At 44.4% G+C, this 24,060-nt stretch overlaps 1 protein-coding gene across 1 annotated transcript; it reads left to right on the plus strand.

Moving 5' to 3' along the window:
* The first annotated feature begins 1,537 nt into the window (after window positions 1–1,537).
* On the plus strand, window positions 1,538–3,255 carry LOC108831196 (uncharacterized). The gene is made up of 4 exons (XM_057004107.1): window positions 1,538–1,566; window positions 1,657–2,653; window positions 2,733–2,916; window positions 3,002–3,255. Exons 1-4 carry the CDS (start codon window positions 1,538–1,540, stop codon window positions 3,253–3,255), a joined length of 1,464 nt encoding a protein of 487 aa, XP_056860087.1.
* Window positions 3,256–24,060: the final 20,805 nt, after the last annotated feature.

The following is a 24,060-nucleotide window of genomic DNA, read 5'->3' on the forward strand; positions in this document are numbered from 1 at the left end:
AATGATATATATTGCATCATTAGGGTCACCCAATCCCCTGAGAATCCCATTTTTAACAGTAACCGCTGTAAGAAGAACCATTCAACTCTATCATATGCTTTTCTCATATCTGTTTTTATGGGCATAATTTTTTCACGAATTGTTAGTCCTTAACCCATGGAACTTTTTCTGAGCAATAAGGATATTATCAGAAATTAATCTCCCAGAGACGAAAGATGGCTGTGTTTCTGAAATCAACTTTGGTAGTAAACCTTTAAGTCTTTGACATAACACTTTTAAAATTATCTTATACCCAACCGTACATAGGCTAATTGGTCTTAGCTCTGTCATTTAGGTCTGACCGTTTTGGGGATAAGATAGATATTTGTTAAATTAATCATGTCATCAAAAACCCCAGAAGTAATAAAATTATTAACCATGTTAACGATATCATCCTTAATAATCGACCAAGACTGTTGGTAGAACAGTGCAGTCATCCCATCTGGTCCCGGAGTTTTCTCTGGATGCATCATAACTAAAGCTTTCCTCACTTCTTCTTCTGATGCCCGATCCAGAAGCATAACATTTTGGTCCTCTGTGACCAAAGTGGGAATTTCTTCGAGAAAATCATCAAACTCTGCTGGTGATGATGACTTAAAAAAGTCCTGAAAATATTTAATAGCAACTCCCTCCACCTCAGATTCTGAGTTTACCCAATCCCCAGCTTCATTATACAAACCAATAATCTTATTCTGAGTCCGTCTTTGTTTTGTAAAAGCGTGAATTTTTTTTGTATTTCTATCTCCATACACTACAAAAAGTTGCTATTCATAGCACATTGTTATAACTCGTTTTACCGAACTGCTGTCGTTGATGAGGGTAATATTTTTTAATTATAGAACAGCATTAGATAAATGCTATGATAGAGTTTTAGTAAGTGGGAACCTAAAATTAGCTTTTCCGCGAAACACTTAGTGAAAATTAGCTTTTCCCTCACTCTCATCGGGGTTCCCTCTCATCTCTCTCATTTTTCCCTCTTTCTCTATTGAACCCTAAATGAAATTCCCATTGATTCTCTCTCGAAAAAGAAATCTGGAAACCAATTAGCTCGGGAACCAATCTCTATCAACCTCCATCTCGAAAACCCTAAACGAAATCCGCCTCATTTCCCATCTCGAAACCAATCTCCATCCTCTCAAACCATCCTCGCCGCTTCTCCCAGCCGCCACAGTTCTTCGATTCAGCTCTGGTTGTACATCTCGAAGGTATTGGAAGTCCTAATTTTGAGTTGAAATCGATTAACATAATCTCTAATTTATTATTTTACTTTTTGAGTTCTTGGTTACTTTGAGTTCTTATTTGCTTTGAATTCTTATTTGCTTTGAGTTCTTATCTGCTTTGAGTTCTTGGTTGCTTTGAGTTCTTGTTTGGTATTGTTATATGCTCTGAATTATTTTGATGATTTTTGATATTTTATGTATCGTTATATGCTCTGAGGACAATTTGACATCACATTTATGTTACAAAAAGCTTTCAACTTAGGTTCGAACACAGTACAATGGACAAAGCTTGGGTACATCTAAGCAGGTACTGATCTTAAGCATATATATTTTAGTTTTCATTTGGTGCATCTCACTAACATGTTTCTTTTGTTTTCATTTTGATTGTTAATGGAAGAGTTGATCCTGGATATGAGAGAGGGGCTTCACAGTTTGTCCGGGATGTGGCTTCAGCTATGGGAGGGATTGATATGATTATATGCTCGTGCATAGACTGCCGTAACATTGATCATCATTCAGCAAGTGTTGTAGTTCACCATCTAGTTACCAGGGGAATGGAGGAGGGTTATAAGATGCGGAGTGATTGGTATCTACATGGAGAAGTGAACTCAGAGGTTGCAGGTGAAAGTAGAGCAACTGAATGGAATGATGAGATCTTTGGGCTGTACAGAGCTGCTGAGCTTTTTGATGAAGAGTTAGCTGAGACGGGGGATTTATCTGAAGCTGCAGAGGGAGACGACAAGAAAGATGATGAGTTTTTGGCAAAGTTAGCTGAGGCTGAAACACCCCTGTATCCGAGCTGTGTCAACCATAGTAAGCTCTCTGCAATTGTTTCATTATTTCGACTAAAGAGTCAGAATGGGTGGTCTGACAAGAGCTTCAATGATCTGCTAGAGACATTGCCGGAGATGTTACCAGAGGAAAATGTGCTTCACACATCACTGTATGACGTGAAGAAATTCTTGAAATCCTTCGACATGGGTTATGAGAAGATTCATGCATGTATTAATGACTGCTGTCTGTTCAGAAAGAGGTTCGAGAAGCTTGAGAAGTGTCCAAAGTGTAAGGCTTCGAGATGGAAGACAAATATGCATACTGGTGAGAAGAAGAGGGGCGTCCCACAGAAGGTATTACGTTATTTTCCTATAATTCCTAGACTGAAGAGAATATTCCGTTCGGAGGAAATGGCTAAGCATTTATGGTGGCACTCTATGAACAAAAGCAGTGATGGTAAGCTTCGTCACCCTGTTGATTCAGTGACATGGGATCAGATGGATGCTAAATACCCAACGTTTGCAGCTGAAGCAAGGAACATTAGGCTTGGACTTTCAACAGATGGATTCAATCCATTCAACATGAAGAACTCGATGTACAGTTTCTGGCCTGTTTTACTGGTAAAACTACAACTTGCCACTTGACATATGCATGAAGAAGAAGAACATCATGCTCTCATTGTTGATTCTTGGTCCACAGCAGCCTGGTAATAGTATAAATGTATACTTAGAACCCCTCATCGAGGATCTGAAAAGCCTGTGGAGCATTGGGAAGTTAACATTCGATGCTCTGACTCGATCAACATTTACTCTTAAGGTAGCACTGCTCTGGACAATCAGTAATTTTCCGGGTTACGGGAATCTTGAAGGCTGCAAAGTAAAGGGTAAAATGGGGTGTCCGTTATGTGAGAAAAAGGCAGATAGCATGTGGCTAAAGTTCAGCAGAAAACATGTGTACATGTGCCATAGGAAGGATCTCCCACAAGGTCATCATTTCCGGGGAAAGAAAAGATGGTTTGATGGCAAAAGCTGAACAAGGAAGAAGAGGAAGAATACAGACTGGGCGTGACATTTCTCAACACCTTAGAAATTTCAAGAATGATTTTGGAAATTTCAAAGGATCTGCAAGAAAGAGAAAAAGGGTTCAGTGTGCTGATAATAAAGGCTCTGATAGTGAGGCTTTATCGAGTGAATCAGAGGAGGAAGAAGAAGAAGAAGAATAAGTAGAAGTAGATGAAGATGAGTTATCTAGATGGAAGAAGAGGTCAATCTTCTTCAAGCTACCTTACTGGGAGGTAAGAAACTTATCTCTTTTCCTTAAATGGTTTTCTATTCCAACTGCCTTTTGATTAATTTTTTTTTGTCTTTGGTTTATGGTTGAGTATGAACTTCCGGTGAGGCACAACTTAGATGTTATGCATGTGGAGAGAAATGTGGCTGCGAGTTTAGTGTCAACTTTGTTGCACTGTGGTAAATCAAAGGATGGTCTTGCAGCTCGTAAAGATCTCGAGGAGCTAGGTATTAGGCCAGAGTTGCACCCTATAGTTCAGGGTAAACGCACATATCTTCCTCCAGCACCGTGGTCGTTGTCCAAGGCAGAGAAGAAGATCTTTTGCAGGCGTCTATTCGACTTCAAAGGGCCAGATGGATATTGTTCTAACATCTCAAGAGGTGTCTCATTAGATGAGTGTAAAGTCACAGGGTTGAAATCACATGACTACCATGTGTTGATGCAGCAACTTCTGCCCATTGCACTGAAAGGTTTGTTACAAAAAGAACCGAGGCTTGCAGTGTTTAGGTTATGCACATTCTTCAATCTGTTGTGTCAGAGAGTGATTGATAAGGAGAAGCTTTTGGTCATGGAAGCTGAGATTGTTGAGACTCTGTGCTTGTTCGAAAGATTCTTTCCTCCAAGCTTCTTTGATATTATGCTCCATTTGACTGTCCATCTTGGAAGAGAAGCCCGGCTTGGTAGACCAGTACATTTTAGATGGATGTACCCATTTGAAAGGTATGATAGATATGACTAATTTTAACAAATAACTTTCTTTTGAATTGAGTTTCTATCTGCTCTGAATTTTGTCACTTGTTTCAGGTATATGAAAGTCCTTAAAGACTTTGTAAGGAATCCTGCAAGACCAGAGGGATGCATTGCTGAGTGCTATCTAGCTGAGGAATGTATCAGGTTTTGTAATGAATTTTTGAAGAAGACTACAAATGTCCAACAGAAAGTAGATAGAAACATGGAGTTCAAGAACAATTATGTCTTAGAGGGTCGTCCAATATCCGGAGGCACTTCAGTTATTCTCAGTGAAACAGAAAAAAAGATTGCTCATCTTGCTATCATCCAAAACATGGCTTTCGTCAAACCTTATGTAGAGTAAGTACAATATTTTACTCTTTCATTAATTCGTTGACAGTAACTAACATTTTTTTGTTTTCAATATTGAAGTGAACATCTACAACATTTGCAAAACAGTGATGGAAGATGCCGTCGAGATGCATCAACCTTATGGAGTATGCATACAAAGAATTTTGCAATTTGGCTAAAAGAACAGGTACTGATTTATACTGAAGATTCTTGTTCTTAATTTACTGTATTGGTGTTTGACTTGTTTTTAATTTATCAGGAGCCTCTTGATTCTACAGCACATGATGAAACACTTAAGTGGATAGCTTATGGCCCAAGATGTACTGCAAGGTCATATACATGATTCATACTTAATGGGCAGAGATTTCACACTATATATGTTGATAGGAAGAGTCAAAACAGTGGGGTCTATTACGAGGCAACAGCAGTTTGTAGATCAAGTGTCAAAGATACATCACAGGTCGTTGATTTGGTTTCCTACTACGGCAGAGTAACTGACATCATTTTGGTGGACTATAACATCGTCTATGTTCCTCTGTTCCGGTGTCAATGGGCCGTAAAGGGTAATGGAGTGAAGATTAAAGATGGTTTTACACTAGTTAACATGAATCATAGTCAAGCCTCCTTTACAAGTGACCCGTACATACTAGCATCTCAAGCGAAGCAAGTCTTCTACTCTAGGGAAGATGAGTCTTCGAATTGGTATATAGTCACGAGAGGTCCTTCCAGAAGATACAGTAAGGAAGAGACTCAAGAGGGAACTGCAGACACTGGACCATTGCCATCAAATATAGACATGATTGCTGAGATTGATGAAGCTGAGAATGCCAGAAGTTATGCTGAAGGCATTTATGTGTAACATGTATCCTTATTGTTCGTGTGTGTCATGTTTGCTTGGTCATTGAGTCGTTGTTGGTTTGTGGTCTGTTTGCTTGGTCCTTGTGTCTTTGTTGGTGTGTCTTGTATGGTTTCTGTTTATGTAAAGAGTGAACTCATGAATTTTAATATTTTGTTTCAGGTAAATTGAGGTGGGGCGTCCAAAGGGCAGCAAACGCGGAAGGAAACCAACAATCAAGAAGAAGAAAAAAGATGACGAGGTTGAGTTCGTGTGTACTGTAAAAGCCGGGAACAAGACCAAGCTCCAGCCCATGTAGAGGAACAAGACGAGGAATAAGTCGGGGAACAAGACCAAGCTCCAGCCCATGTAGAGGAACAAGATCAATCTAAGGAACATGAAACTCAACAAGAGCATACCGATGGACATGAATCTGAACAAGAGCAATCCGAGGAACATGTATTGGAACAAGAGAAAGCTGCTGATGTGCTAGAAGCAGAGCATGATGCTGATGTGCCTCAAGGTGAGATCGAACATACTGAGGAACCAATAGCTTCAAGTTCTCGTAAGAGAAAGCGTGGACCAACAATGATGAGAGACCTAGCTAAAGATCCAAATAGCAGAGTTCATGTGGATTTCACATTCATGGGAGAAGCATATGGTCCTGGATCAGTCAAGTTGTCTTCATATTTAAGTCCATTGGTTTGGGAGCACGTGCCTGTTACTTTAGAAAGTTGGAAACATCTCACTGAAGAAGTGAGGACAGTGCTCTGGAAATCAGTCCAGGTAACATTTTCTTGATAATGTGAACACGTATCTATCTAGCCTTTCACAGAATAAAGCTTAATTATTTGCTTACTATGTGAGTGCAGGCAAGGTTTGAGGTTGATGAGGACTACCAAAGGGTTTCAGTTCTAAAGCAGATGGGAGGATTATGGAGAGCATCCAAGTCATGCCTAGTTACACAAATTAATCAATCAACCAACAGAGGATTGAGCTGAGGCCTAAGAATGTTCCTCCTATTGAGTGGCGCAAATTTGTTAAACTGAAAACTAGCAAAGAATTCAAGGTATGCAATTCAACTAAGGCCTAAGAATGTTCTCTAAACATGCATTTGATTACACATTTGATTACCATATTGTCAACCATTTGATAGGTTCTGAGTGATAGCGACAAGGATAGGAGACGCAAACAGATTCCTCACACGTGTAGTCGGAAGGGAATGGTTAGACTAGCAGAAGAGATGGTAATTAAACATACTACATATTTTTTTGGCATTCTACATATTAATTAGACAAGTCTGTTGACATATTATTTTGCCATAGAAAAATAGTTCTGAAGACCCGTCTGAAGTGTCAAGACTTAAAGTCTGGGTGAAGTCACGTACAAGGAAAGATCGAACACCAGTCAACACAAATGCCGCTGAGAAGATTGTGAGTTTAACCCATTTTCTGATCCTATAAAAACAAAATAATAATTTCCCTGATCTTTTTGTTAATGTTCTCTATAGCAAAACGCAGCTGAAATAGTTAATGGTGCTAATCAGACTGCTAAAAATGTAGATGAAGATACACTCATCCAGGTCTTAGGATCTGATAATCCTGTTCGAATGAGAGCAATGGGGCGAAATATTAGTAAGACGAAATTAGCTTGCTTCAATGTTAACCACAAGTTTATCTCTGAGATGCAAGAGAAGCAAATTCAGCTTATGCAAAAGGTAAACGAGTTACGGTCTGAACTTGCGAAAGTGAAAAGCCAGGTTAGATACATCTTGTAGAATTCATAAAGATAAGTAGTTATGCAATAATTTTAAGCTTTGGAATGGATTTATGTTACAGAGAGAAGACAATGAAGTGGGGGAAAACTCTGCTGCAAAAGTAAGTCATATATATATGAGATCAATGGTTTTTTAATTTATTTTACACTAGGATTTTTACTCTTGACCACTTGACAGAGTGTGAACAAGAGATTACAAAAGAAATGTCTTCTGATTGATTGGGCTGATGAAGATGGGAACGTTGCTGAGGGCCGTATCCTTGCTTCTGACCCAGATGACATAGTGAATGACAGTCGCCTAGGACCTAAGGATGCAAATGTCTTAGTTGAAACTGCTACTAAACCGGAAGCATTCCTCTGGAGACCTGCGAGTAACATGTGCACAATTAAGGAAGCCGTTGGTCAAATCATTGCATGGCCGAAGAATAAATGTGTCGAACTAGGTATGGGCCTTGGATCAGAAGACATTGCACCACTGGTAAATACTATTTCTCTTGCATTCACATAGTAATTAAGGTCAAGATTTCGTCTATGATGAGTTTAATATCTGAATATTTTTGACAGGGTTCGAGAGCAAATTCTCTCAACAAATGCAAAATACTGGATTTGTCTGATGATAGTGTAGTTGTCGGTGAAGGGCGTTGGCAGACACAAGAACCAAAGGCACTGGTTAATGGCATTCCTCTCGGACCTAAAGCTGTTAAAGTATTTCTGGATGTTGTGCTTCACGAGGGAACATATTTATGGAGGCCTACGATGGATCTTGCATACCTTGACGACTGTTTAAACTCTTTTATATCATGGCCTGCTCGGAAAGTTGTCTTTGAAAACACACCAGGATCAACAAGACAACATTCTCCTTCTCCAAACACTGTCCTTTCATCAGTACGACATGGAAGAGAAACTGGTAGCAAAGATACATCGGGAGGTTCACCCGCTGGAAAAGGTGTTTGATATACCATGGATTTCACCCATTTTTACCCATGGTATATAAGTGTTTTATATACTATTTATTATGTATTGGAGTCTATTTAGAGTATTTACAGGTTCAGGGACGATTTGGAGATATATGGTGATTTTGGTGCCTTTTGGAGTCTTTCGCAGTGCAGGACTGCACAGATGCTTCAGATGTTTAGCTCTCAATGGAGACCTGTCCACTGTTTGATTTATCTAATCTTTTGACACAAGATAGAGCTTTGAGTTAGCTTTCCAATGCCACCGGTTTGAGATCAATCCAACGGTTAGATCGGAAGTTATGCCCGTTTTACTGAATAGTGGTCAGTCTGCCTCGCGAGAGAAGGCTGTCGAGAAGAGGATTGTATGTCGATCGACACAGCACACTGCATGTCGATTGACAGGGACATCAGAACGTGGGCTGAGTATAATTCATGACCGACTGAAGCCCAGGAGTCACCACAAAGTTACCAAAATACCCTTGACGACTAGAAACCCTATTTATGTTAATTCTAAGCCATGTTGACGGCTACGCTTTAGACGCTTTCTACGCTATCTTATTTTCATTGTTTCTCTTAGGAGAGAAGGGAGGAACTCCTTGAGAGTCCTCCTGGAACTCTTTTGGTTTTGGTTTTATTTATCTATTGCATTTCTATTTATTTATCTATGATTTCTGTGACAAACTTCATGTCTGAATAGATCCACCTGTTAGATCTAAGGTTCAGATAGGTTTGTGGGATTAGCCCCAAACTATACTTCCTAAGTTGTGATATTCATCAAATGGATTGAACTCTATGCTTGTTCTAGATTAGCTAACTAGAACATAGATCACTAGGATCTTAGATTATCTTGAATTATCCATTTGAGCGATGCCTGTCTCCCGTTGAGAAGAACGACAGTTCCTCCTTGAGACCTTGTGGTCATATTCAGCTCGCGCCTAGGCAGATCTAGAAGCCGTCGATCGATATCCCGACAGGTGAATCAATCGGCGCCGCGAAAGGTGTATCGCTCTATATCTCAAAAGGATATCGACCGACTCTTTTTCTGTGTCATCATGCGAAAGGTGTGGCCAGAGATCTAGATATTTTAACCAGTGATTCATTCACATATGTTAAGCGGCTGAGATCTATAGTATCATGCAAGCAACTTATTAAAGCATTTATAGAGATTATAATATCCATTCCTGAATAGAAGCCCTAGATCTAGCTACCATCCTTCCATCAAACAGCTCCTTGCCAAGCTGAACAATTATATTGTTCATCTTGTTTACTGTTTTATTTACTGCTTTACCATATTCATTTACTGCTTTATAATTTATTTACTGTTAGCCTACCTTAATCATAATTATTAGATCTAGTGTGTGCCTTAGCTCCTTGTGGATTCGATCCCTAAGTATTAGAACTTGACCTCTTTTGATGAGAGTAATTCACTCCTTAGGGTAATTTGAGTGATATCAAATTTGGCGCCGTTGCCGGGGAGCTTCGATCGCCATTAGATCTTGTTTAGTTAGATTTTGTTTAGGTTTTATAATTGTTCAAAAATCTCATAAAATTTTTTCTTCTGTTTCAGGTACATACCAGAAGCAACAATGAAGAAAGGATTTTTAGCTTATTCAAAGAAGCAACCTGCTGGTTTATGCACGATCCGTAAGTCTACGAGGGATGTAACGATCGACACCCTCCAAGCAGCATCGATCGATAGCATACACCACAAATCGATCGACATCGTCCATCACGAATCGATCGACACCATGCAAGAACCGGTGATCGACAGAGTACACAAATCGTCAAACGACACTGTTCACGCGAACACTGTTCACATGGATAATGTTCACCGAGGTACTGTTCATCGTGGTACTATTCATGCGGGTACTGTTCATCCAGGTACTATTCATCCGATTACTATTCATCCGATTACTGTTCATCCCGGTACGATTCATCGGAATACTGTTCACGAAAACACTGTTCATCCGAACACTGTTCATCCGAAATCGATCGACACTATTCATTCCGTGTCGATCGATACTGTTCATCGTGATACTGTTCATCTGACGTCGATCGACACTGTTCATCCCGTGTCGATCGATACTGTTCACTTCAGCACTGTTCACCGAAACACTGTTCATCGCGGTACTGTTCATCACGATATTGTTCATCAAAACACTGTTCACCACGACACTGTTCATTCGGGTACTGTTCATCCGGACACTGTTCATCCGACGCCAAAAAATTTTGTTCATCAAGAGTCGACCGACACCACTTGCGGAAAGACACATGAGGTCAAAGCGCTCATACTTAAGATTGATAAGAGAGGTATCTGGCGAGACGAAGAAGGTCGCCCTTGCAACCATAGAGGACAATTGATTAATGCAGACGGTGATTTAATCCCTGATGTGATTGATGTTGTTGAGATAAACGACTTTGCTTTGACAAGCCAATGGTATGATTTGGGAAGCGAGGACCCTTTCAAAGGTCTTCCTTTTGAAAATCCCAAAGATCTTATCAAGACACTCGAGGAGTTAGCCTCATCAGCCTTCTCATCAGCAAGCCCGCAGAATGAGGTACCTATAGAGCACATTATGTGCAAGATCTTCCCCTATTTTTTATCTGGAGATGCTTTTAGCTGGTTCAGTAAGTTGCAGCCAAGATCTCTAACCTGTTGGGAAGACATCAAAAGCGCCTTCTTAGATAATTTTTCAGTGAAGCTGTAGCAATTCGCAGTAAAAGGTTTGACTACATGATTGAGAAGATGACTGAAGATCATGAGAAAGGAATAATGACTAGTATCAACCAGATTCTTGATTATGTCTACAGCGAGCAGAATGGATGTTGGGATCAAAATCGTTCAAGAGGAAATCGATGTCCGAAAGTCTCGGAAAAACATGAAAGATGTTAGAGCAACCTCGAGAGACTAATTGTTAATCGACAAACCTTGGAAAAATATTAAGTTCGAGATTAATCATCTCGAAATCAACGGCTAGAAACGTTTTCTAGCCGAGGAAAAACCTACGGAAAACTAAAAAGAACGCAAAAACACGCACAAGCCGAAGGAACCGAGCAGCCGACTAGGATCGCAGCTGTGGCCGCCGGGCGGCTAGCCCCCGTGCTGGCCGTAGCCGCCGGCGGCTAGCCCCCGTGCTGGCCGTAGCCGCCGGCGGCTAGCGCCCGTGCTGGCCGTGGCCGCCGGGCGGCTAGCCCCCGTGCTGGCCGTGGCCGCCGGCGTCCAGCGCCCGTGCTGGCCGTGGCCGCCGGGCGGCTAGCCCCCGTGCTGGCCGTGGCCGCCGCCGGCTAGCGCCGGTGCTGGCCGTGGCCGGCGGCGGCTAGCGCCCGTGCCGGCCGTGGCCGCCGGCGGCTAGCGCCCGTGCCGGCCGTGGCCGCCGGCGGCTAGCGCCGGTGCTGGCCGTGGCCGCCGGCGGCTAGCGCTCGTGCCGGCCGTGGTCGCCGGGCGGCTAGCCCTGTGCTGGCTCGGGTCGTCGGACGGCTAGTCTTCGTGCGTAAGTTCTAGGCCCCGGGTCGCCAGAAATCCGTGTATCGCGACTTTCCGAGATCCCGCAAAAAAAAACTTCTTTTCCTGCTCCAATATTTCGGAGAACCCGCAAGACGTGAACGGACAGAAAGACTTTATATAAAACGGTGATGGTTATCTTAAAGCACCATTCACCTCAGCAATGGATCGAAGATCTTCCGAAAGACTCGACATCCAAGTAGGAGCATTATTTCAAAGAAATCGTAGAAAACAACGGAAGTTCGGAAGACGGCCCAAAAGGGACCAAACCCGATCGGACGGCCCATTTACGATTTTCTAAAAGATAGATACGACGGTTTACAATTATCTTCCGAAAGGATAAATGTCAAATTTCGGAAAGGATAAATGTCAACTTTCCCGATAAACACGGAGGACGACGAAAATGGAAAAAGCCCAGCTCGCGGCAGACTCAGCCCATCAAGAATAGACCGTCATATGGGAGTATATTAGCAAGGCTAGGAGCCGAGGAAGGGGGATCCGAAATCAGAAGAAAGAAACCACTCTAGAGCAACTTAGAACTTAGGCTTTTATTTCCTTTTTAGCGAGCTGCGACTCAACTAGGTTAGATCTAGGTTTTGAGACTAGTGATGATCGACAGCTCTTGCGGCCAAGATCTCGACCTGTTGTTCAAACGCTCTCCGCGAATTCGGAAATAAGATTCTTTCTTTTGCTCTCTTTATTTTACGCATTTATTCCCAAACTAAACTCGTATTAACTTTGTCGTGCGTGGCCCAGCAGATAGCCGGGATCCTCGGGGAAAACTAGGTCAACTTAGTTTTCCTACGTTTAAACTTAACTAAAATCGACAGTGCGAATTTCGGTTCCCACAGTTTGGCGCTAGAAGGAGGGGGATACACGGATTTATCTTTCTCGCAACTACGCACGCCCAGTTAAGCATGTCTGCTAACGCGGAAAAAGATAAGCAAACGCACGACGGACCAGCCGCCGATGCCAACGCTGAGAAGACTCCTGCCGGAAACGTATCGACGGTCACTGCCGAGGCAAACACCGCGATGCTGGACCAGGTGAAGGAACTGTTCGCCACCGCCCAGAAACGGTCGGAAGAACAAGAGAAACTAATGGCTTCACTCGCTAAACAGGTCAATACCTTAACAGCGAAAAGCAAACTCCCGCGCGGATCCACCAAGGTGAGGCGTGTCAGGAGGCTCGACTTCGGAACTGCCGGAGACCAAGAAAAAGATGCCCCGAGAAAATCCCCGGAACTCATCCCTGACGATACCACTCCGGCGGGGCAGAAGAAAACGACGGATAACCTCCCACCTCCCGCAAGGGAAAACGAAGGAGACGACGTCGAAAGAATCAATCTGGATATCAGCGATCAATCGGATCCGTCCGACGAAGACGCCGACATCCACCACAGAAGGACCCGAAGTCAGTCAGCTCGACTGGCGGCAGCCTTCGAAAAACCCATGACAGAAGAGGAAGAAGACCTCTACTGGTCAGAGCAAGAGAGGTTGGCTGAAGACCAGACTCGGACCTATCGCAGCCAACGTAGACAAAGGAGCGCGAACGGCGCCAACGAGATCCATGATTTGCGCGAGTACATCGCAAAAACTGCAGCCGAGGTGAAAGCGGTAAAATCGCAGATTCACCACGCAACCAGCACTGCCCCCGAGATCGACCTGCTCCTCGAGGAATCGAGAAAGACTCCGTTCACCTCTCGAATCACAGACGCACGAGTCTCAGATCCCGGGAAAATAAAGCTTCCCACCTACGACGGAACCACAGATCCGAAGGCACATCTGCAGTCCTTCCAGATTGCGATGGCGAGGTCTAAACTTCCGGAGCGGGAAAAGGACGTCGGCTGCTGTCTCCTATTCGTCGAGAACCTCAGAGGTGCTGCGCTCGAGTGGTTCTCACACTTGAAAAGAAACTCCATCGGAAGTTTCCGCCAGCTTGCTTCAGCTTTTCTGAAGCAATTCTCCATGTTCATGGACAGGGAAACTTCCGACGTAGACCTTTGGAGTCTAATTCAAAAGGAAGATGAACCGCTCCGCGACTACATAAGGAGGTTCAAACTCGTGATGTCCAGGGTAACAGGCCTCAGCGACAGAGTCGCCATCGACGCCCTGAGAAAAAACCTCTGGTACAAATCGAAATTCCGAAAGTGGATTTCTTTGGAGAGGCCACGCACCATCCAGGACACTCTCCACAAGGCGACGGATTTCATCATCATGGAAGAAGAGATGAAAGTCCTAGCGCAAAAGCATGGACCGCAGAAAGCGTCCGGCAAGAAGAAAACCTCTCGTAACGACAAGTACGTCCATCACGAAGGGGAAGACGTCCAAGGCGAACATAACTACGCCGTCAATTCCGAACAAGGAAGGACCGCCGGAAACACTTGGACGCGGAACTCGTACAAGGACAATTCCAGCTGCGAGTTCCATCAGACGAGAGGTCACTCCACCGCCAACTGCAAAGTCCTCGGCGCTAGACTCATTACGAAGCTGCTTGCCGGCGAACTAGCAACGGTCAGGAGCGTGAAAGACCTGCTCCTAGATTCTGACCGTCCGCCGAAGACCGACGGAGCCAATCCCGAGAATAACGCTCCTGGAACTCAATCGGGCGAAAAACGCGGACGGAGACAAGACGGCGAAGGAAACAACAACAACCGCCAAAGGATCAACATGATCATCGGAGGATCGCATTTTTACCAGGACTCCGTTTCGTCGATCAAAGCCTACGGACGGAGGGCCGAAACAAGCCCCGGATGGTGTCCAGAGGACGACGTTCCCAATCACGCAATCATCTTCGAGGAACAGGATACGGCCGGACTCGATAAACCCCACTACGATCCCTGGTCATCGACTTGGTGATTCAGGATCTCGAAGTCGGCCGCATCCTCATCGACACAGGAAGCACGGTCAACATCATGTTCCGCGACACTCTGCAGAGGATGAACATACCCCTCGGAGAAGTCATCCCAGAACCAAGACCGTTGACTGGATTCTCGGGCGTCACGTCCATGACCCTCGGAAAAATCAGACTCCCGGTCATGGCTAAAGAAGTCACGAAGATCGTCGAATTCGCGGTAGTGGATAACCCGGCTATCTATAACGCCATAATGGGAACTCCTTGGATAAACGCCATGAAGGCAGTCCCGTCCACTTACCATCTCAGCGTCAAGTTTCCAACACCGACTGGAACAGCGGTAATCTGGGGAAGCCAAAAACAGTCGCGACTCTGCTTCCTGGCCGAACATAAATTGCGCAGCAATCGGAACGCCCCAGTAGCTAACCCGAAGCGAACTAAGAAGCATCTGAGTATCTCCGAGAACTCAGCAAAGAACAGCTCGGATTTGTCCGAACAGGCCACAACTCAGGATAGCGGAAAATCCTCGAGTCCATCGCCGAAAGAACGGATGACCTAACTCCCAACGCGACCACCGACTTAGCTGAAACAGTCAAGGCGCCGGAAATCGTGGAGTAATAGCAACCGCGATAGAAACAGAACTACGAGATGGCTTGATCCTCGCAAGAGGTACGTAGGCAGCTCGTCGCAACCCGACGAGTTCAGCTATCCCCCTCACCAAAAAGGGGGGGGGAAGATGGGGACAAACATCCTTGTACTCCCGCAAAAATACTTTTCACATGTACCTACATTATAAAGTCTTTAATTCAAATGCTTACTCAACGCATAAACATTACGGAAAACGAAAATCATATCTTTGAGGAACGCGAGACGTCGTTAGTTCCCGAAAAGTCTTGATTCTCCATTCTCCTCCAAACAGTCCATCCGCGACTCTAAAAAACTCTATCAAACAGTCTGTCCGCGACTCTAAAGTTCATTTCCGTCGATTGGCCCCGACGGAAAAACATAGAAACGTTTCACTCAATCAAATTCGTAGTCTGGCTTCTAACGAAGTCCTCTTGCATCCGACAAGGATACCATAGCGCGCTATACAAAAAAATCCAAATTTTGGTTAGCTCTTCGTAAAGGAAGTAGCTCGACTCGTATCCAAACGAATCATATAAGCCGATAAGCACTTCGCAGATTCTAAAACGGTACGAGTCAGGTCGAAATCGCAAACAGGCAAAACGAAAGCCGATTTGTCATCGCACAGCTTCAGTCCGAAAGTAGACCTAGGTCTTGCCCTAAACCCGGCCTTGCTGGTATCTAAGACATCTCATAGGCATAAGTATCCAGAATACGAGATTCCAAAATTTGCCTCTTATCGCTTACAAACCTAACGTTCGCTACAAAGTAACCTACGGATCAAGCGACAAAAAAAGAGATTGAATACGAAGTGACTGCACGTATTCAAACCCTCTACACTTGACGAAAGTATAAATCAAAACGCAGAATTCATAAAAGCATTCATAGCAGGGATTCAAAAGCCACCAACGGCCAATCCCGAGAAACACAAAGTCACGCGACCTCCTAAGGGTCGCAACACATACATACAAACAGCCACACTTGGCCTATCACAAATTATAATCGAATGCATAACAATCGGTTAGAGATATTCCAAACGAGGAGTCGGGCTGGTCGACCTCTTCACCCCCGTCGCCTGCATTCAAACCCGCGCCTACATCCGCCGTATCTTCCGAGACTTGGATAGGATTCCACAACTCTCGAATTCTCCCTTCGATCGGAGGAACAAAGAATTCGGCGTTAGCGCATATTCTCATCGAGCCATCCATCGCGGCAAGTTCGCCGGAAAGAGAGAAACCCTCACGCTGCATCTTGTGTAGAGTACCGACCGAACCACGACACTCGCGAAAATCGCCTACAAAGTCCTGAGCCTCTTTGTACGCTTCGAATTCGGTAAAGAAAATTTCGGCCCTTCGGTTCAGCTCGGCGGCAGCTCTTCTCCGCCCGCTCCTTTCCGCACGAACGAGGGCTCGAGCCTGGACCTCGGCTTGCCGGCGTTTTTGCTCCTCCACCTCCAACCGATACTTGGCGAATTCCCTTTCCGTTTCCTCCGCTTTGAAACGGGCCAGCCGGGCAGTACGGAAACTTCATCGATCGATGCGTTCCACACTCTCACGGCCTGCAAAGAAGTCGAGGTCAAATAAAAAGAAAAGGGGATTTACTCAAGTTTCGAAAACAAACCTCGTTGACCAAGCGAGCACCCTCCGCAGTCACCTTGTCCCTCTCCTCGTTGTTCAAAGACTCGTCGCGGGAAAACACCGGAGGGAGTTCATCAAAGAAGTCACCCGGGGAGGAACACCCTGATTCTCTGTAGTGAAGTCAGGATCGTATCTCGGCAGCTCACCATTTCCCGACGAGGCCTCGAAAGCAATCCCTTTATCCTTCCGAGATCTCCGCCTCCGCCTTGAAGGGGAAAAACGTAGGATCCATCATTGACACAGGGCCGCGTACCGCCTCGCGATCGGTGAAGCGCGACCGCCCCTCGAATCCGGTCAAGAGTAAAGGAGTTCCAGGAACAAGGCATTGTCCTAAAAATGTCTCTCTTGGTCGAAAGATCGGAAGGAACATGCGCGAGACACCTGTTCTCAGAACAAAAAAAAAAAACACACACACGTTTAGTACTCGCTTTTCGGATTCTAAGAAAGGGGATGCGACAATCTTACCTCGTTGGTACAACCAGTCCGTCGGGAATAGGTGGAGAAAGCCTTCCTCGACAGACTCTCCATCTATCCTCACGAAAAAGAAACGGTCAATGTAATCCTTGGCGTGCGAGGTGACTCCATGGATTACCGAAAAATTGGTCCTCGCCTTCATGGAGTATACTCCATTGATGCTCGTCGTCTTGGAGTTCCACAATCCTTGAAGTCAGCAGGGCTAAGGTCCATCCCTAACTCGTAACTCAAAATCACAACGCCAAGCCAGCTTTCCAAAGCCGGCACGTTCAGCTGGCTGATTACGATTCCGAAACGGTCGAGAGCCTGAACAATGACCCCAGGGATCGGGAACCACAGTCGGCATTGCGTCAGGAACGCCTCGTAGCAAGTAAAGTAACCCTTCGGAGGATGCTCCGAACTCTCATTCCCACGAGGAATGCGAAACATGACTCCCTTCGGAACCTCATAAAACTCTCGAAGAGTTCCGAGATATTCAGGGGATACTTCGCTCGGCGAGTCAGTTTCCTTACGCGCCCTCAGAGGTCGCCGGGGAATCGGGATCACGGGAAGGGGAGCATCAGAACCGAAGACGGCGTCGCAATACGCACTCCTGTCAATCTCTGGAACCTCGGGTTTGGAACTTTCTCCTCGGCATGGAAACTATCCGAAGACGGGTGAGACTGCCTCCTCGAGGATTTTGATCTTGAAGTCATTCTTTTCTTAAAGGTAGAGAGAGAATTTGCAAGAGAGAGATTAACTTAAGATTCTTGGGTGAAATAAGAATGGTAAAGAATTCACAAGTCTATATAGGCAAGGATTTGACTATTCACCCCGACCTTCGACACGATTTCGTCTCCATACTTTCCTCACGAAACATACCGCAAGCTAGGACCTACAAACCCTACGGCTCCTAGCTAGCTGGGGGGCTAACTGTTGGGGTCAAAATCGGTCAAGACGAAATCGATGTCCGAAGGTCTCGGAAAAACATGAAAGATGTTAGAGCAACCTCGAGAGACTAATTGTTAATCGAGAAACCTTGGAAAAATATTAAGTTCGAGATTAATCATCTCGAAATCAACGGCTAGAAATGTTTTCTAGCCGAGGAAAAACCTAGGAAAACTAAAAAGAACGCAAAAACACGCACAAGCCGAAGGAACCGAGCAGCCGACTCCGGTCGCGGCCGTGGACGCCGGGCGGCTAGCCCCCGTGCTGGCCGTAGCCGCCGCCTGCTAGCGCCCGTGCTGGCCGTGGCCGCCGGGCGGCTAGCCCCCGTGCTGGCCGTGGCCGCCGCCGGCTAGCGCCCGTGCTGGCCGTGGTCGCCGGGCGGCTAGCCCCCGTGCTGGCCGTGGCCGCCGGGCGGCTAGCCCCCGTGCTGGCCGTGGCCGCCGGGCGGCTAGCCCCCGTGCTGGCCGTGGCCGCCGGCGGCTAGCTCCCGTGCTGGCCGTGGCCGCCGGGCGGCTAGCCCCCGTGCTGGCCGTAGCCGCCGGCGGCTAGCGCCCGTGCCGGCCGTGGTCGCCGGGCGGCTAGCCCCGTGCTGGCTCGGGTCGTCGGACGGCTAGTCTTCGTGCGTAAGTTCTAGGCCCCTGGGTCGCCAGAAATCCGTGTATCGCGACTTTCCGAGATCCCGCAAACAAAACTCCTTTTCCTGCTCCAAGATTTCGGAGAACCCGTAAGACGTCAACGGACAGAAAGACTTCGTATAAAACGGTGATAGTTATCTTAAAACACCATTCGCCTCAGCAATGGATCGAAGATCTTCCGAAAGACTCGACATCCAAGTAGGAGCATTCTTTCAAAGAAATCGTAGAAAACAACGGAAGTTCGGAAGACGGCCCGAAAGGGACCAAACCCGATCGAACGGCCCATTTACGATTTTCTAAAAGATAGATACGACGATTTACAATTATCTTCATATAACAAGATAAATGTTAAACTTCCGAAAGGATAAATGTCAAATTTCCGAAAGGATAAATGTCAACTTTCCCGATAAACACGGAGGCCGACGAAAATGGAAAAAGCCCAGCTCGCGGCAGACTCAGCCCATCAAGAATAGAGCGTCATATGGGAGTATATAAGCAAGGCTAGGAGCAGAGGAAGGGGGATCCGAAATCAGAAGAAAGAAACCACTCTAGAGCAACTTAGAACTTAGGCTTTTATTTCTTTTTAGCGAGCTGCGACTCAACTAGGTTAGATCTAGGTTTTGAGACTAGTGACGATCGACAGCTCTTGCGGCCAAGATCTCGACATGTTGTTCAAACGCTCTCCGCGAATTCGGAAATAAGATTCTTTCTTTTGCTCTCTTTATTTTACGCATTTATTCCCAAACTAAACTCGTATTAACTTTGTCGTGCGTGGCCCAGCAGATAGCCGGGATCCTCGGGGAAAACTAGGTCAACTTAGTTTTCCTACGTTTAAACTTGACTAAAATCGACAGTGCGAATTTCGGTTTCCCACAATGGAGATCCCGAGACCCCCAACAACTCACGTCAAGCAGCCAGACATTCAAGATCAACATGCTTATGAGGATACCCAGAGGGATGAACTGAACAGAGGACAGCTGGTCAACCATGGTACGGTTGAGGATGATGAACAAGATGGATCTGGAGAGCCGAGCACAGTAGAAAAAGTTGATACAAGTGATTCGATTTCAGCATCGATCGATATCATCACTTCAGAAATGATCGATACAGACTTGTCTCATCGATCGATACCTCTCGAAATCCATGATGCTACTGCTGTGAATGCTGGGACAGAACGACAAAGAGCACTCAGAGACTACAACAGTCCTGAGGATTTCTATGCTAAAAGGTCTGCATTGCGTCGTTCAACATTCCAGAGTTCCATCCGTGAGCTACCTACTGCATATATCTCTCTTGTGGGTCAGACTCCTTTTCATGGTCTTCATTATGAAGATGCCACTAACCACTTAGAGGCATTCGAAGATTTAGCTTCGACCATCAAATGCAATGGAGTTCCTGAAGACTACTACTTCTGCAAATTATTCTCATATTCTCTTGCTGGAGAAGCAGCATGTTGGTTCAGGAAGTTGCCACAAGGATCTGTTACTACCTGGAAAGACATCACAAACGCCTTCCTCAACAACTTCCGATGTGATGCTGCAACAAATCTAGAGATTGAGAAGAGAGCTATGCTGGAATATATGGTAGAGGGTGATGAACAACATGAATTTGGAGAGCTGAGCAGAGTAGAAGAAGCCGATATTTGTAACACAAGCTCAGCATCGATCGACCCCGCGACCCCAACATCAATCGACACTATCATTTCAGCATCAATCGACACCAGCATCTCAACATCGATCGACAGAGACGTTTGTCACAGATCGACACCACCCGAAATCCTTGAAAGATCGAGTTGTCCTCAGGACACTACAGACTCGACACTGGAGTACAATGATGTATCAAGTGGTTATCCTAACCAAGATGTAGAAAAAGAAATCACCATGGAAGATTTCTTGGAGCTAGAAGAATTTTTGGAGTTAGAGGGTGGAGAACAACTTGGAGACTTGGATTCGAGTGTAGAAGTCACTATGGAAGATTTCATAGAGCTGGAGGAATGGCTTGAGTCGGAACAGAAGCTTGATGACGAGCGGAACGCTATGAGAAAAGATTTAGAGACTTCGTCAAAGGCTAGAATCGATCGATACCAACATGATGAGATCGATCGTTGCCCACCATTCATCATCGATCTACACCTACCCGAGTACATTGATCGACACACATCGTTTGATGAGCTACCAGGAGGATGCACAGTTAAGCTGGAACCGATTGAAGAGAGAATGCACAAGTCTGAGACCTCATATCTTGATGTCCCTGAACACCTAAGACCCATATGCGCAGAAGAAGCTGCTGGGATTTGCAAAAGAGTGAAGAGGATACATGACCCTGTGAAGATTGTGGTTCCCTGTACCGTGTTTGAAGCTGAATCTCCTATACCACCAGATAGAGGTCTACGTCTTGATTCCTACAATGGAGTATTTAATGATCATCAGCATGTAGTAGCTTCTCAGAGAGAGATGAGGTGTAGAACTGAAGTCGACAAAGCCCTCAGAGACGAAGCCTAGATCGACACTGTTCAGAAAACATCGATCGATAATATCACTCCACCATTGATCGACATCTACCGGATACCACCAATCGACATCATCAATCTGTCATTGATCGACACTACCACTGGTTCATCGATCGATACCAGACGCGAATCAGAGCAGAATGAGTATGAAGTGTGTGGAAATATTTTTGATGGAGATACAACCACGCGTTCAGACAAGTCTGGGGGAAAGATGATGATGAATTGGAGGAAGAGGAAAAGAACCAAAAAGGATTCCCAGTTATCATTGATTCCTCGCTTCTCCGATGATGTCAGGAAATTTGGAGTGAGACTACACAAGTCTGTGGAAAAGAAGAGGAGAAATAGGAAGAAGCGGAAACGAACCAAGAGAGGTTCTCAGTTACCATTGACTCCTTACTTTTCAGATTATGTCGAGACATCAAGAGTGCGCAACAGAAACTTCTCACACCCGTTTGCAAAGCCTCGAGCACTGCTTATTGCTGAGATGATAGACAAAGGAGAAAAGTCTATGGAGGAGGCTTTCACACAAGAATGATACAACCTCAAAGATTGGACATTGAGATTTGTTTTGGAGCATATTCTCATTCTCATCCGGACCAAATCAGATCTCCAAAAGTCAAGCTCATGACTAAAAATAAGCGTTGAGTGGGAGGCAACCCACTGTTAGGTTTGTTTTAAATTTGGTTTTATTTTCATATACTACTGATTTTTGTTTTTAATTATTGCAGGTAAAAAAAAAAAATTTGTTTTATATTTATCTTTTACTGGTTTTTAGTGTTTTATATATGTTAAGTAAAAATCAGGAGTTATAATCAAGGAAGATGAGTTTCCACAAGAATCGACGATGACTGCGCAGCATTGGTCGACAGAGCATCAATAGCATCGATCGATCGCCACTTAATTGTGTTGATCGATAGAGCATCAAGAGTATCGATCGCCACTTAACTGTGTTGGTCAATATTCACACCAAAGTTAGGTATACTGTTTTTCCTTGTTAATTATTGTCCTTATGATTTATTCTTCCACCAATCTTAGACTGTATAATACTGGTAAAAGTGTTGTTTAAGTCTAGGGGATGTCGTACTAATATTATAATTTAGATTAGCTATTTAGAAAAGGGACCCGAGTAAACGATTGCCTTAGTATCGACCGACGAGAAGAAGTCGATATCGATCGACATAACCAAATATGCCACGACCGATGACAACACATTTACATCGATCAACATCTATTCCGGTCAGGTATTTCGTTCTAACTCGTTAAATTGAGTACTTATGGTTTATTTCTCACCAACCTCCGACTTGATAACAACATTATAGTGTTATTTAAGTCTGGAGGAGGTTCTACTGATATTGTGTTTTAGTTAGTGAAAAAAAAAAAAAAAAAAAAAAACCAGATCCAAGTGTAGACGATTGCTTAGCACATCGCCCGATGAGACCAGCTCGATATCGATCTCCAGCGCTTCATATCAAACGATCGATTGTCTCTTCATTGTGTCAAACGATCTCTCTAACCATCGACCGATGAGACCATGTCGATATCGTTCGACAGCGCTTCATCTTCAACGATCGATTGATACTTCATTGTGTCGATCGACAGACATCAGCGAGCGGTATATCGTTCTTACTTGTTAATTTTGTGCCATTGCTTTATTATTTTCACCTTACCACCGACTGTGTTACACTGGGGACAGTGTAATTTAAGTCTGGGGGGATTACTAATGGTTATTTACTTTATTTGTCTTATTTAAAGTGTTTTCAAAAAGTTTTTATTGAGTCAAGAAGGGGATGATAATCTTAATCGATTTACTACTTGTCATCTAACCACTCTTTAGACCAGTCTTAGATTTACTGACTGCAGAAGTACTAGAGATACTAAAGTGGATCAACCTGTCAACTATGTTTGCACTTGCTGAAATTGTTTGAAGGAACCAAAGCTGACCTCCAACCTAATACTGACTTGATTTGCTTGTCTTGGGGCTTGGTATACATTGGATCGGAATCCTCCTACGAGTCTGGAAGGTAAAAAGTCTGTGTGTTTCTGGTTCCCTTCCTTCTCTCTCTTCGGCATCTCAAGATCTAAGTTTATAAAGAAAAAATTGATATGATTTCTTGAGAGGCAGAGGGATAGGTAAATTACCTGCGACCCCATTATTCTAAATCTCGAGGATGATCACACATTGTGGAAACGAGGGATAGGTAAATTACATGAGACCCCATTATTCGCTACACTTTGTCAAAATATATGAGTTACAAATGCAAATGTCAATAAGATAGACTAGATGACCTGTGTTGGCATCAAAACCTATTGAAATTGAAACTAATAAGAGATCCAGAGAAGAGAGATGAGGGGAGAAAGGGATCAGAGAAGACTACCTGTGTGTTCAGAAACTTGTTTGAGTTGAATCCATGTGTCCTTTGATCGATACTCCCAAGGTAAAGCCTACACTTTTATTTTTATGCAAGAAATGAGGTTAGTAGAGGGGATTGTCAGACAGGATCTGTTAAGTTGTGGAACTAGTGGAATTTGGTTGCTATACTAGGATATTGTATAATGTGCTTCTAAGGTTATGATGTTTAATGATTTGGTTTGCACTACTAGAGAGAAGATGAACTGAGTTTTTAAAATCATTTGAGTCCATGCTGCTTTCAAACCTCTTTCAGAGAGACTGCCTGTTCGTTTTGCTTGAGGACAAGCAAAAGGGTAAGTCTGGGGGAGTTGATATACCATGGATTTCACCCATTTTTACCCATGGATAAGGGTTTTATATACTATTTATTACGTATTGGAGTCTATTTAGAGTATTTACAGGTTCAGGGACGATTTGGAGATATATGGTGATTTTGGTGCCTTTTGGAGTCTTTCGCAGTGCAGGACTGCACAGATGCTTCAGATGTTTAGCTCTCGATGGAGACCTTACTACTGTTTG

This window comes from Raphanus sativus, chromosome 2 (assembly GCF_000801105.2).
Source record: "Raphanus sativus cultivar WK10039 chromosome 2, ASM80110v3, whole genome shotgun sequence".
Taxonomy (NCBI): domain Eukaryota; kingdom Viridiplantae; phylum Streptophyta; class Magnoliopsida; order Brassicales; family Brassicaceae; genus Raphanus; species Raphanus sativus.